General features: G+C 38.2%; 1 protein-coding gene across 6 annotated transcripts in view; it reads right to left on the reverse strand.

Moving 5' to 3' along the window:
- MNAT1 (MNAT1 component of CDK activating kinase) overlaps positions 1–15,106 on the reverse strand; it is a 210,418-nt gene that overhangs the window by 146,995 nt on the left and 48,317 nt on the right. For all 6 annotated transcript variants that reach the window (XR_015134235.1, XR_015134236.1, XM_086320401.1 and 3 more), the window contains exons 2-3: positions 8,060–8,212; positions 4,958–5,031 (exon numbers count right to left, since the gene is read on the reverse strand). Coding sequence is in view for 4 of the 6 variants with exons in the window: in XM_086320401.1 (XP_086176527.1) it covers positions 4,958–5,031; positions 8,060–8,212 (227 nt within the window). In the remaining 2 variants the exon portion in view is untranslated. The remainder of the gene's footprint in view (positions 1–4,957; positions 5,032–8,059; positions 8,213–15,106) is intronic.

Consider the following 15,106-nt stretch of genomic DNA (forward strand, 5'->3'; position numbering starts at 1 on the left):
CTTCTGGCCATGATTTTACCTACAGGCCCTCAGGTGGTTCATATCTCCAAATTAAATAATGTCACAGCAAAAAAAAACCAAAAATGTAGTTTCAAAATCATGGCTCAACCAAAATCTTGTTCCAGAATCAAGATTCCACCTTCCCCTCCTTCTTGGTCTATCAATTTATTTTATTTATCTTACCTGACTGCTTGGATTTGTGACCATGTATTCAACTTGCTCTGTGACACCTGTAATCTGCTCTCCCTTCATTGCCTGACTAGACTTTTGACTAGTCACATTACCTTTAGAATAAATGTAAGCTGTATGTCTTACTGCTTGTTGTCCAACTGCCTGTCCAAAACCAAATATCTAAGTATAGCCAGATTTATACATACCTGCACACTTGCCCATTTTTGCAAATTTGTTTTCAGTTCATCTTCTCAGTCTATATCCTAACTTTTCTGCTTTACCTTAGCACTCCCCAAATTATCATCTTTTCAGCTAAAATCTATAGCCATTCAGGGTTGCTATTACATACAAAGTACAATGAATACAATTAGAATAAAAAAGCAATGGTTCCAAGGCACTAAAAGATATCAGAAAAAAGGCTAAATTGTGTTCTGTATGTGCTACTCGCTATGATATAATAAATAAACAGCTATTTTAGAAAAGTTTCAACAACTGTCGAAATAAAAGGTTTTGAGTTTTTCTCAGTTAATAAAGAAATAAAAAGAATTAGAATACTCTATTCCTCAGAAATTTGAATTGTCTAAAAAATGTACAATATAAATATTTTACAGAATAATAAGTTTTATTATAATTCTATTTTAAGAAATAACATGAGTATAGCTTGGCTCTCAGGTTTGAGAAAAGAAAAAAAAGATAATTATTTAATTCTCTTGGGCTTGTTCTAATTTTCATAGTCTATAACTTCTGTATTATTTCCAAACCTAGATTCAGACCAGATCAGTCGCTCAATCGTGTCCGACTCTTTGCGACCCCATGAATCACAGCACGCCAGGCCTCCCTGTCCATCACCAACTCCGAGAGTTCACTGAGACTCATGTCCATCAACTCAGTGACACCATCCAGCCATCTCGTCTTCTGTCGTCCCCTTCTCCTCCTGCCCCCAATCCCTCCCAGCATCAGAGTCTTTTCCAATGAGTCAACTCTTCGCATGAGGTGGCCAAAGTACTGGAGTTTCAGCTTTAGCATCATTCCTTCCAAAGAAATCCCAGGGCTGATTTCCTTCAGAATGGACTGGTTGGATCTCCTTGCAGTCCAAGGGACTCTCAAGAGTCTTCTCCAACACCACAGTTCAAAAGTGTCAATTCTTCGGCACTCAGCCTTCTTCACAGTCCAACTCTCACATCCATACATGACCACAGGAAAAACCATAGCCTTGACTAGACGGACCTTTGTTGGCAAAGTAATGTCTCTGCTTTTTAATATGCTGTCTAGGTTGGTTATAACTTTCCTTCCAAGGAGTAAGCGTCTTTCAATTTCATGGCTGCAGTCACCATCTGCAGTGATTTTGGAGCCCAAAAAAATAAAGTCTGAAAAAAAAAATAAATAAATAAAATAAAATAAAATAAAAAAATAAAGTCTGACACTGTTTCCCCATCTATTTCCCATGAAGTGGTGGGACCGGATGCCATGATCTTCATTTTCTGAATGTTCAGCTTTAAGCCAACTTTTTCACTCTCCACTTTCACTTTCATCAAGAGGCTTTTGAGTTCCTCTTCACTTTCTGCCATAAGGGTGGTGTCATCTGCATATCTGAGGTTATTGATATTTCTCCCGGCAATCTTGATTCCAGCTTGTGTTTCTTCCAGTCCAGCGTTTCTCATGATGTACTCTGCATATAAATTAAATAAACAGGGTGACAATATACAGCCTTGACGTACTCCTTTTCCTATTTGGAACCAGTCTGTTGTTCCATGTCCAGTTCTACCTGTTGCTTCCTGACCTGCATACAGATTTCTCTAGAGGCAGATCAGGTGTTCTGGTATTCCCATCTCTTTCAGAATTTTCCACAGTTTATTGTGATCCACACAGTCAAAGGCTTTGGCATAGTCAATAAAGCAGAAATAGATGTTTTTCTGGAACTCTCTTGCTTTTTTCATGATCCAGCAGATGTTGGCAACTTGATCTCTGGTTCCTCTGCCTTTTCTAAAACCAGCTTGAACATCAGGAAGTTCACGGTTCACCTATTGCTGAAGCCTGACTTGGAGAATTTTGAGCATTACTTTACTAGTGTGTGAGATGAGTGCAATTGTGCAGTAGTTTGAGCATTCTTTGGCATTGCCTTTCTTTGGGATTGGAATGAAAACTGACCTTTTCCAGTCCTGTGGCCACTGCTGAGTTTTCCAAATTTGCTGGCATATTGAGTGCAGCACTTTCATAGCATCATCTTTCAGGATTTGGAATAGCTCAACTGGAATTCCATCACCTCCACTAGCTTTGTTCGTAGTAATGCTTTCTAAGGCCCACTTGACTTCACATTCCAGGATGTCTGGCTCTAGGTCAGTGATCACACCATCGTGATTATCTGGGTCGTGAAGATCTTTTTTGTACAGTTCTTCTGTGTATTCTTGCCATCTCTTCTTAATATCTTCTGCTTCTGTTAGGTCCATACCATTTCTGTCCTTTATCAAGCCCATCTTTGCATGAAATGTTCCTTGGTATCTCTGATTTTCTTGAAGAGATCCCTAGTCTTTCCCATTCTGTTGTTTTCCTGTATTTCTTTGCATTGATCACTGAAGGCGGCTTTCTTATATCTTCTTGCTATTCTTTGGAACTCTGCATTCAGATGTTTATATCTTTCCTTTTCTCCTTTGCTTTTCGCTTTTCTTTTCACAGCTATTTGTAAGGCCTCCCCAGACAGCCATTTTGCTTTTTTGCATTTCTTTTCTATGGGAATGGTCTTGATCCCTGTCTCCTGTACAATGTCACGAACCTCATTCCATAGTTCATCAGGCACTCTATTTATCAGATCTAGGCCCTTAAATCTATTTCTCACTTCCACTGTATAATCATAAGGGATTTGATTTAGGTCATACCTGAATGGTCTAGTGGCTTTCCCTACTTTCTTCAATTTAAGTCTGAATTTGGCAATAAGGAGTTCATGGTCTGAGCCACAGTCAGCTCCTGGTCTTGTTTTTGCTGACTGTATAGAGCTTCTCCACCTTTGGCTGCAAAGAATATAATCAATCTGATTTCAGTGTTGACCATCTGGTGATGTCCATGTGTAGAGTCTTCTCTTGTGTTGCTGGAAGAGGGTGTTTGTTATGACCAGTGCATTTTCTTGGCAAAACTCTATTAGTCTTTGCCCTGCTTCATTCCGTATTCCAAGGCCAAATTTGCCTGTTACTCCAGGTGTTTCTTGACTTCCTACTTTTGCATTCCAGTTCCCTATAATGAAAAGGACATCTTTTTTGGGTGTTAGCTCTAAAAGGTCTTGTAGGTCTTCACAGAACCGTTCAACTTGAGCTTCTTCAGCGTTACTGGTTGGGGCATAGACTTGGATTACTGTGATATTGAATGGTTTGCCTTGGAAACAAACAGAGATCATTCTGTCATTTTTGAGATTGCATCCAAGTACTGCATTTCAGACTCTTTTGTTGACCCTGATGGCCACTCCATTTATTCTGAGGGATTCCTGCCCGCAGTAGTAGATATAATGGTTATCTGAGTTAAATTCACCCATTCCAGTCCATTTCAGTTCGCTGATTCCTAGAATGTTGACATTCACTCTTGCCATCTCTTGTTTGACCACTTCCAATTTCCCTTGATTCATGGACCTAACATTCCAGGCTCCTATGCAATATTGCTCTTTACAGCATTGGACCTTGCTTCTATCACCACTCACATCCACAGCTGGGTATTGTTTTTGCTTTGGCTCCATCCCATCATTCTTTCTGGAGTTATTTCTCCACTGATTTCCAGTAGAATATTGGGGACCTACTGCCCTGGGGAGTTTCTCTTTCAGTATCCTATCATTTTACCTTTTCATACTGTTCATGGGGTTCTCAAGGCAAGAATACTGAAGTGGTTTGCCATTCCCTTCTCCAATGGACAACATTCTGTCGAATCTCTCTACCATGACCCGCCCGTCTTGGGTTGCCCCACGGGCATGGCTTAGTTCCATTGAGCTAGACAAGGCTGTGGTCCTAGTGTGATTAGATTGACTAGTTTTCTGTGAGTATGGTTTCAGTGTGTTTGCCCTCTGATGCCCTGAATAATTATGGCAAGTTTAACTGATGTTTTAGCAATTTCAGACTTTGTAGCATCTCTAAAATCTTATTTAAGAAAACAGAAACAGGAGGGACATATGTATACTTATGGCTGATGCATGTTGATGTATGGCAGAAACCAACACAATACTGTAAAACAATTATCCTTCAATTAAAAATAAATAAATTTTTAAATAAAAAAAACAGAAACAATGCTTTCTTTTGATGAAAGCTTCGTTTAGACTAATCACAAGAGAAAGAATAAGCACCAAGATTACTCTACCTTCTGATTCTACAGTAACACTGAATAACAGAATGTCACTTCAACATTCAACTATTTCATAGTATTTTCAAATTAGTGCATGCACAGAATCATAAATGGTGAATAAACAACTTATGGCTTTAATCACCATGGATACAGATAATGGAAATTCTATTTTTTAAAACTGAGTATTGTTCTCATTTACTCTAATACATCATCAACATACAGAAAATATATACACATATATATACCTTTCTTTCCAGCTATAAAGGAGTAGTACCTCTATTCATCATATTTTTCCTAAGACAAAATGTTTATTACTTAAGTATGTCTTTTAGGTACAATGGAAAGTAATTAGGTAAACATCAACTACCACAACAAAATTTGTCAGAGACTTTTATATGAAATATTCTCTTAGGCATCTAAAAGATAAAAGCATACAGGCTAGCATACCAAAGTACAAGCATTAAATACATACCAATTTCTTCCACTTCTTCCAGGAAATCATTATATTCTCTTAGACTAGGAAAGTCTTCTTCCCTTTTATTGTATCTTTAAGAAGAAAAAAATGAACATATTACATATCACTTGCTTTTAATATCATCTAACTGGTTTGTTCTTACCTAATTCATACATGATAAATAAAAAAGAACTGCTTATGGTGTAAAACAGTTTTCTTGACACCAGGTTTGTAACTAGACCAAGAATGTTGCTTTTAAATTCTTTTGACTACAGAGAAGGAGTAGAGTGAAGAGAATGGTGCAATATGTAAAATCCTAAGACAAGGGAAAAATAAAGAAATTAGAACACTGAAGAAATGGGAGATGAGCTTAAACAGGTCTATCATTGGAATATTTGGTTTTTTATATTGTTTACTTCTAATAAATAGATTCACTAATTTCCAGAAAGAGGACACCTTTCTATTTTTCATGACCGTTATAATCTAAAGAATGCTAGATAAAGACAAGTTATAAACAATGTGAAACTTTTCTGGTGGCCCAAGAGTTAAGACTCTGCACTTGCAATACAGGAGGCACAGATCTGATCCCTGGCTGAGGAACTAAGATCTCACATGGCAAAAAAGAAAGGAAAAAATGTATAAATAATGTAATGTGCCTGTGAAAAATTAGAAAATCAAAGGGCTTAATGATAAAAGATAAGAATCTAAGAGAACCTACCTATGGCTGATTTACGTTGATATATGGCAGAAACCAACACAACATGATAAAGCAACTATCCTCCAGTTATAAATAAATAAATTTAAAATAAACAAAAAAACAAAAAGAATCTAAGAGAGACTATCTCTAAGAAGTAATCCAAAAAATAAAAGAGCAACTTGGATTATTGATAAAGTACCCAGAAAGATGCTGCTAAAAAACCGGTGAACAAAGTTGAAATGTAGACCACCTAGATACATACTAATTCTAACCATAACCTAAAAAGTAATAAGGTGGCTTACAGCAAAAGGAGAGATAAAATTCAAAACTATTAACAAAAAGTAAAAAGTTAAATAAGAGAAAAAGAACACTAGAAATATTTATGTACCCATATACACACAGAGAGATGTATCAAAATAAATTGTTCAGTTCAGTTCAGTAACTCAGTTGTGTCCGACTCTTTGCGACCCCATGAATCGCAGCACGCCAGGCCTCCCTGTCCATCACCAACTCCCGGAGTTCACTCAGACTTATGTCCATCGAGTCAGTGATGCATCCAGCCATCTCATCCTCTGTCGTCCCCTTCTCCTCCTGCCCCCAATCCCTCCCAGCATCAGAGTCAACTTTTCCAATGAGTCAACTCTTCGCATGAGGTGGCCAAAGTACTGGAGTTTCAGCTTTAGCATCATTCCTTCCAAAGAAATCCCAGGGCTGATCTCCTTCAGAATGGACTGGTTGGATCTCCTTGCAGTCCAAGGGACTCTCAAGAGTCTTCTCCAACACCACAGTTCAAAAGTGTCAATTCTTTGGCGCTCAGCCTTCTTCACAGTCCAACTCTCACATCCATACATGACCACTGGAAAAACCATAGCCTTGACTAGACAAACTTTTGTTGGCAAAGTAATCTCTCTGCTTTTCAATATGCTATCTAGGTTGGACATAACTTTCCTTCCAAGGAGTAAGCGTCTTTTCGTTTCATGGCTACAGTCACCATCTGCAGTGATTTTGGAGCCCCCAAAAATAAAGTCTGACACTGTTTCCACTGTTTCCTCATCGATTTCCCATGAAGTGATGGGACCGGATGCCATGATCTTCATTTCCTGAATGTTGAGCTTTAAGCCAACTTTTTCAGTCTCCACCTGCACTTTCATCAAGAGGCTTTTTAGTTGCTCTTCACTTTCTGCCATAAGGGTGGTGGCATCTGCATATCTGAGGTTATTGATATTTCTCCCGGCAATCTTGATTCCAGCTTGTGTTTCTTCCAGTCCAGCGTTTCTCATGATGTACTCTGCATAGAAGTTAAATAAGCAGGGTGACAATATACAGCCTTGACGTACTCCTTTTCCTATTTGGAACCAGTCTGTTGTTCCATGTCCAGTTCTAACTGTTGCTTCCTGACCTGCATACAGATTTCTCAAGAGGCAGGTCAGGTGGTCTGGTATTCCCATCTCTTTCAGAATTTTCCACAGTTTATTGTGATCCACACAGTCAAATTGTAGCTAACCCTAATTTTCTCTAATAGCTTTCAATAACAGATGTTACCTCCTCGGGTCTTATCTAACATCACTAACTCACAACAATATTTAGTCCCTAACTTCACAGCATTTTTCCCAATTTATAATCACGTATTTGTTTTGTTTGCCTATTTTAATGCTATCCAAGCTACTATACTGTAAGCATTACAAGAGCAAGGTATGTAGCTATTACACTCATTTCATACGTGTGTGTGTGTGCGCACGCACGCACGCTCAGTCACTCAATCGTGTCCGACTCCTTGCAACTCCATGGACTGTAGCCTGCCAGGCTCCTCTGTCCCTGGGACTTTGCAGGCAAGAATACTGGAGTGAGTTTCCTGGGGATCTTCCCAACCCAGGGATGGAATCCAAGTCTCTTATGTCTCCTGTACTGGCAGGCAGATTCTTTACCGCTACACCACCTGGGAAGCCATTTCGTACTTAAGGCCTAATATGCATAACACTGTTTGTACAGAGTAGGTTCTCAATATATATTTACTAAGTACATTAAAGAATAAATAAAGCAAATAAATTGTGAAGCCATGAATTCAGAAGGTTTACTCTTTGGGAGTTCTCTGGTGGCCTAGTAGTTAGGATTCTAGGCTTTCACTGCTGTGGCCCAGGTTCATTCCCTGGTCAAGAACTGAGATTCTGCAAGCCACACAGAGCAGCTAAAAATAAAAAATAACTATTTTTCAATAAAAAAGATTTACTCTTCTCTAACAAAGGTTAAATAATATTATTGAGTTCTCAAAGAACTTAATAAATTTTTAACATTGAACAAATCCATACATCAATTTATACTTACTCGCCAAACTGTCCACATTTCTACAAGTAAATAATTACATCAATTATAGAAATAACTGTCAAAATCTTTGTGAACTGAATTATTCAAGCATTAACACTTACATCTTTAGCACTTTTTTCCGAATCTCAACTTCCTTGTCAACAGTAGGATCTTCAAAGAGCTGTACCCTGAAGTTGCTCTTTCGAAGTGGAGTGCCACACTCAGGACAGTTTCCAGCTCCTCTCACAAAGAGTAAATCCACACAACTTTCACAGCTGTCAGGAGAGAAATACAACATAACTTTTAAGCTAGTATTCAAATTGGCAATAAGTCTGTATACAGTTTGCCTTTTTCCAGTTTTGGTGTTCATTTGAGGGAGAGGAGGCACAGGAAAATTAATCATTACTACCTAAAATTTTTATTGAAAACCTTTAGGAAAAAAGCATTTTCATTTAGAGCCTACTTCAGACATAGGTGGTCCAAGGTTCACCAGTATAATCTTACAAATGAAAAAAATACACAAATTTTGGAAAATTGATTTAGGATCTAGGATTCAGATAGCAGGATAGGGAGAAGTCAAAGAGCATACAAAAGAGCAGACTAGGATCAAGTCCACTCTCAGACCAGTATCACCCTCAGACCTGGCAGGGACCTGCACTTTAGAGAACCCTGCATACCATAATCACTAAAATGAAGACCTTTCCCCTACTTTCAGCCTGGTAAGGAAGTTCTTTAAAGTTCAGTAAGCAACTGAGTCAGTGGAAGTTACTCAAAAGGGAGAGAAGTGCTGGCTGAAGGAGGCCCCTCAGGGCAGAGGATAAAGAACTGAGACTGACCCCGTTTATGTGCACAAAGGAGAAAAAATCACCACAGCTTCTGCCCTGAAAATTTCAGAAAGAGTGACTACTTATAAAATTTTTAATCAGTTAAAGCTGGCTGCCCTAAATCCACCAAAGTGATTACCCAGGCAAGCCAAATCTCCCAAATACCTGCATCCCTTCTTTCCTCTCTTCTTGGCTAGTACAATTTGGGGAAGAGCTTAGAACTTCTTTAGAAGTCTTCAGTTTGAAAAGAAAGGAGTTGGCAAGGTTAACTCTGTAGGAGATTCCTGGGGGAACTGACAGTGTCAGTTCATATATTGTTTTAGAGGAGTCCAGGCACCACCCCATCATCCCTGCCCAGCCAGAGCAGATCCATCCTACTAATCAGATTAACAAGTGAAAAGCTGACCAGGAGCAAGCAGCAGCTTCAGCCTGTGGGCCTTAAAGATACAGGCTCCTGGGAACTCAGGACGCAGTGTTGTAACTAAGAAGATGTCGCTTGATTTATAACTTTTAAACATTTAAACATACTGGTATGTAGTCCTCTAGCTGTAATACTGCCCAACACAGTATATAAGGGCCACACCAACCCTAATCATTCCTTTCTTAGCATTATTTGAAGTTATTTATTTATTTATGTGTAACCAGCATTAGACTGGAAGGCAAGAATTTGACCTATCTTGTTCTATATCACCAAAAATATACATATATAACAGAAAGAAAAAGACAAATTCTAATAAGTAAGGGAAAGGTTGATTTCCTCCAAATACGTAGTTCACTAATGGAAAGAATGATACAGAGAAATAAGAATATTTAAGGTTGGTTATTAGTAAAACACTAACATTGACCTTGGCATGTTTCTATATTAAAATGGGGGCAGGGAGAGAATCATCGAAAAATACAGGCAAAAACTCCCTAAAAGGGAGAACAGAGCTCACAGTCATCATTATTCAAGATCAACAAAACCCCAGAAAATTCACTTGGGATTAGGAAAATTGGGAGTGGTACATTTCTCCTAATCTTTGTGGTTGGAGCAAATTAAATCCAAACAGAGAAGCTGAAACAGCACACTTTAGAGTGCAGGCCCTATACATACCCTAATTTTGTCTTGAACCATTGTTATGAAACCCTTCATCAAAACCTCTGGGGTTGGGACACATGGCTTTTTAAGGTTGGAGTTCATGTGTCTCCCTTTGCCTGGCAAAGTAATAAGGCTACCCTTTTTTACTTCAAAAAAAAAAGAAAAGAAAAGAAGCACACTATATAACTACACTGATAAGGATGTTTATAGGCAAGGAGCTATCTGAAATACTCAAAATCATTGAGCTAGTATACAGAAATCAATATTCCATATAGTATTTCAAGGTCTTGGAGAGTAGACCCATTCAATAATTCAGTTAAAAAGGTAATAAAAACACTTCAGTATTTCTGAAAGTCATATTGTAATCTCGGACATATTATTTGTTACCACAGTTTGTTCTACATCTCCAATTCTAATCTGCATCATAAGGATTCTAATCTAAATGATAAAGACTTCAGTAGCATTAAAAATATTTTAAATAATCTATGACCCATACAACTTTTCCCTTTCTGATTTTAATTGTTAAAAGAACAAATAACTATTTTTTTTAAGTTCAAATATAGAAGTATGTAGAGAAAAAACTCAAAGTGCTACTTCCTTCTCTTCTACATCTTACTGCCTACACGTTACATACAACTGTCAAGTTCGGCATTTACGTGGCCAGATATTTTTCTACACATTTACAAAATATGTATGTTCAAATTATATACATGAAAACTAATCTTATAAAAAAAGAAGAAAAAAAAAAGAAGAAAACATTCCTAATTGCTAGTTCACTTCATCTGGCAACACAGCAACCAAAAGACAGTTATGTGGGCAATCTTTTGCCTCCAAGAGTGCTAGGAACTTTTTCAAACAAAATCTTGTATTCTGCAGAACATAGGAAAATTTGCTGAAAAAGCCTAAATCCTTGGTTACTACCCATTCCCAAAGATGTTTTTATGGTTTTCTTTTGTTTTTTAAAAACCAGAATGGTGCCGGCCCTCTTTCCTCTCTGAAAAACTTATTTTTAGATTCTTTTTTCTATCAAGAATATTTAACCACTTATATTCCTCTGTCAAGATTTTCAATCAACTTGTTTCTTTACATTTTCAAAAGCAAACAAGTCAATTAAAAATCTTGACAAAGACTAGATACAAAAAACCTATAGCTAACATCGTACTTAACGGTGAGAAACTAGAAATTTTTCAACTAAAATCAAATACAAAGCAAGACTATATCCTCTCATTACTCCTTTTCAACATGACACTAGAAGTCTATGCTGATGTAGTAAGACAAGAAAAGGAAATAATGGACAGACAGATTGCAAAGAAAAACACAGAGCTCTCTTTGCATACAGATGACATGATTGTCTATACAGAAAATCCAAATGAATCAACAACAAAAAAAACCTCTTAGAAATAATAATCCATTATAATTATAGCAAGGTTGCAGAATACAATATACAAAAGACTATCGCTTTCCTATATACCCCAACAAAGAACAAGTGCAATCTGAAATTAAAAACAGTATCATTTATGTTCCAGTTCCACTTCAGTTGCTAAATCATGTCTGACTCTTTGCGACCCTATGAACCCCAGCAGCCAGGCCTCCCTGTCCATTACTAACTCCATGCTACTGCTACTGCTAAGTCACTTCAGTCGTGTCTGACTCTGTGCGACCCCCAGAGATGGCAGCCCACCAGGCTCCCTTGTCCCTGGGATTCTCCAGGCAAGAACACTGGAGTGGGTTGCCATTTCTTTCTCCAATGCATGAAAGTGAAAAGGGAAAGTGAAGTCCCTCAGTCATGTCCAACTCTTTTAACCCCATGGACTGCAGCCTACCAGGCTCCTCCATCCATGGGATTTTCCAGGCAAGAGTACTGGAGTGGGGTGCCATTGCCTTCTCCTACTAACTCCCTAAGTCTACCCAAACCCATGTCCATTGAGTCGGTGATGCCACCCAACCATCTCATCCTCTGTCGTCCCCGTCTCCTCCTGCCCTCAATCTTTCCCAGCATCAGGGTCTTTTCAAAGGAGTCAACTCTTCCCATCAGGTAGCCAAAGTATTGGAGTTTCAGCTTCAACATCAGTCCTTCCAATGAACACCCAGGACTGATCTTCTGTAGGATGGACTGGTTGGATCTCCTCGCAGTCCAAGGGACTCTCAAGAGTCTTCTCCAACACCACAGTTCAAAAGCATCCATTCTTCGGCACTCAGCTTTCTTCACAGTCCAACTCTCACATCCATACATGACTACTGGAAAAACCATAGCCTTGACTAGACGGACCTTTGTTGACCAAGTATTGTCTCTGCTTTTGAATATGCTGTCTAGGTTGGTCATAACTTTCCTTCCAAGGAGTAAGCGTCTTTCAATTTCATGGCTGTAGTCACCATCTGCAGTGATTCTAGAGCCCAGAAAAATAAAGTCAGCCACTGTTCCCAGTGTTTGCCCATCTATTTGCCATGAAGTGATGGGACCAGATGCCATGATCTTACTTTTCTGAATATTGAGCTTTAAGCCAACTTTTTCACTCTCCTCTTTCACTTTCATCAAGAGGTGCTTTAGTTCTTCATTTTCTGCCATAAGGGTGGTGTCATCTGCATATCTGAGGTTACTGATAGTTCTCCTGGCAATCTTGATTCCAGCCTGTGCTTCTTCCAGCCCAGCATTTCTCATGATGCACTCTACATATAAGTTAAATAAGCAGGGTGACAATATACAGCCTTGATGTACTCCTTTTCCTATTTGGAACCAGTCTGTTGTTCCATGTCCAGTTCTAACTGTTGCTTCCTGACCTGCATACAGGTTTCTCAAGGGGCAGATCAGATGGTCTGGTATTCCCATCTCTTTCAGAATTTTCCACAGTCTATTGTGATCCATACAGTCAAAGGCTTTGGCATAGTCAAAGCAGAAATAGATGTTTTTCTGGAACTCTCTTGCTTTTTCGATGATCCAGCGGATGTTGGCAATTTGATCTCTGGTTCCTCTGCCTTTTCTAAATCCACCTTGAACATCTGGAAGTTCATGGTTCACATATTACTGAAGCCTGGCTTGGAGAATTTTGAGCGTTACTTTACTAGCGTGTGAGATGAGTGCAACTGTGCAGTAGTTTGAGCATTCTTTGGCATTGCCTTTCTTTGGGATTGGAATGAAAACTGACCTTTTCCAGTCCTGTGGCCACTGCTGAGTTTTCCAAATTTGCTGGCATATTGAGTGCAGTATTTTCACAGCATCATCTTTTAGGATTTGAAATAGCTCAACTGGAATTCCACCAGCTCCACTAGCTTTGTTTGTAGTGATGCTTCCTAAGGCCCACCTGACTTCACATTCCCGGATGTCTGGCTCTAGGTGAGTGTGAGTGATCACACCATCATGATTATCTGGGTCATGAAGATCTTTTTTATATAGTTCCTCTGTGTATTCTTGCCACCTCTTCTTAATATCTTCTATTTCTGTTAGATCCATACCATTTCTGTCCTTTATTGAGCTCATCTTTGCATGAAATGTTCCTTGGTATCTCTAATTTTCTTGAAGAGATCTCTAGTCTTTCCCATCTATTGTTTTCCTCTATTTCTTTGCACTGATCACTGAGGAAGGCTTTCATATCTCTTCTTGCTATTCTTTGGAACTCTGCATTCAAATGGATATATCTTTCCTTTTCTCCTTCACTTTTCGCTTCTCTTCTTTTCACAGCTATTTGTAAGGCCTCCTCAGACAGCCATTTTGCTTTTTTGCATTTCTTTTTCTTGGGGATGGTCTTTATTCCTGTCCCTTGTACAGTGTCACAAACCTCCACCCATAGTTCATCAGGCACTCTGTCTATCAGATCTAGTCCCTTAAATTTATTTCTTACTTCCACTGTATAGTCATAAGGGATTTGATTTAGGTTATAACTGAGTGGTCTAATGGTTTTCCCCACTTTCTTCAATTTAAGTCTGAATTTGGCAATAAGGAGTTGATGATCTGAGCCACAGTCAACTCCCGATCATTTATGTTAGCTCCCCAAATTTTGAACTTTTAAGTATAAATCTAACAAAATATGTACAAAATCTATATGAAAAAACTACAAAAGTCCCATGAATAAAATCAAAAAACAAATTAAATCAATAGAGAGATACTCCATATTCATGCACAGGTAGAGTTCATGGAAAGGAAGACTCAATATTTTGAGTTATCAGTTTTTACCATCTTAATGTATAGATTCAATGCAATTCAAATCAAATCAAATTGACAGGAAGTTACTGTATGGATATCAACAAACTGATTCTAAAGTTTACATAAAAAAACAAAAGGCTGGAATAGATACAATAATACTGAAGGAGAAGAACACAGTTGGAAAACAGATGCTACCTAACTTCAAGATTTACTCATAACTACAATAATCAAGACAGCATGGTACTGGTTAAAGAACAGAGGAACAGACCAATGGAACAAAATAGCCCAGAAGTAGACCCACATAAATAGAGTCAGCTGATCTCTAATAAAAGAGCAAAGACAATACAATGAAGCAAAAATAAGTCTCTTCAACAAACTGGACATCCACTGGAAAAAAAAAATGAATCTATACATGAACCTTCAGTTCAGTCGCTCAGTCATGTCCGACTCTTTGAGACCCCATGAACCACAGCATGCCAGGCCTCCCTGTCCATCACCAACTCCCGGAGTCCACCCAAACCCATGTCCATTGAGCCTTACATCCTTAAAAAATTAACTCCAAACTTAACTCACAGGCCTAAATGAAAATGCAAAATTATAAAACTCCTAGAGTATAACACAGGATAAAAGCTATATGACTTTGGGTATGGTGATGACTTTATTGATACAACACCAAAGGCATGATCCATGAAAGATATAACTGATTAGCTAGATTTTTGTTTTAATTTAAAACTTCTGCTCTGCTAAAGACGATGTCAAGAGAGAAAAACTAAAAATAAAAACACCTGATAAAGGACTGTTATCTAAAATACATGGGAGAAAAAAATTCTCAAAAAGTGGACCAAAATCCTTAACAGACAACTCACTAAAGAAGATACAGAAGATACAGGCATACCTCATTTTATTGAGCTCTACTTTATTTCACTTTATAGGTACTGTGCTTTTTACAAATTGAAGCTTTATGGCAACTCTGCATTATCAGATGACAGCTAACATTTTTTAGTAATAGAGTATTTTTTAATTAGGGTATGTACTTTTTTAGACATATGGCTACTATGCACTTAACAGACTACAATGCAGTGTAAACATAACTTTTATATGCATATTGGGAAACCAAAAAATTATCGTG

Source organism: Bos grunniens, chromosome 10, assembly GCF_055505025.1.
Source record: "Bos grunniens cultivar Pamir isolate PY7600 chromosome 10, Bosgru_T2T1.0, whole genome shotgun sequence".
In the NCBI taxonomy this organism is placed as follows: domain Eukaryota; kingdom Metazoa; phylum Chordata; class Mammalia; order Artiodactyla; family Bovidae; genus Bos; species Bos grunniens.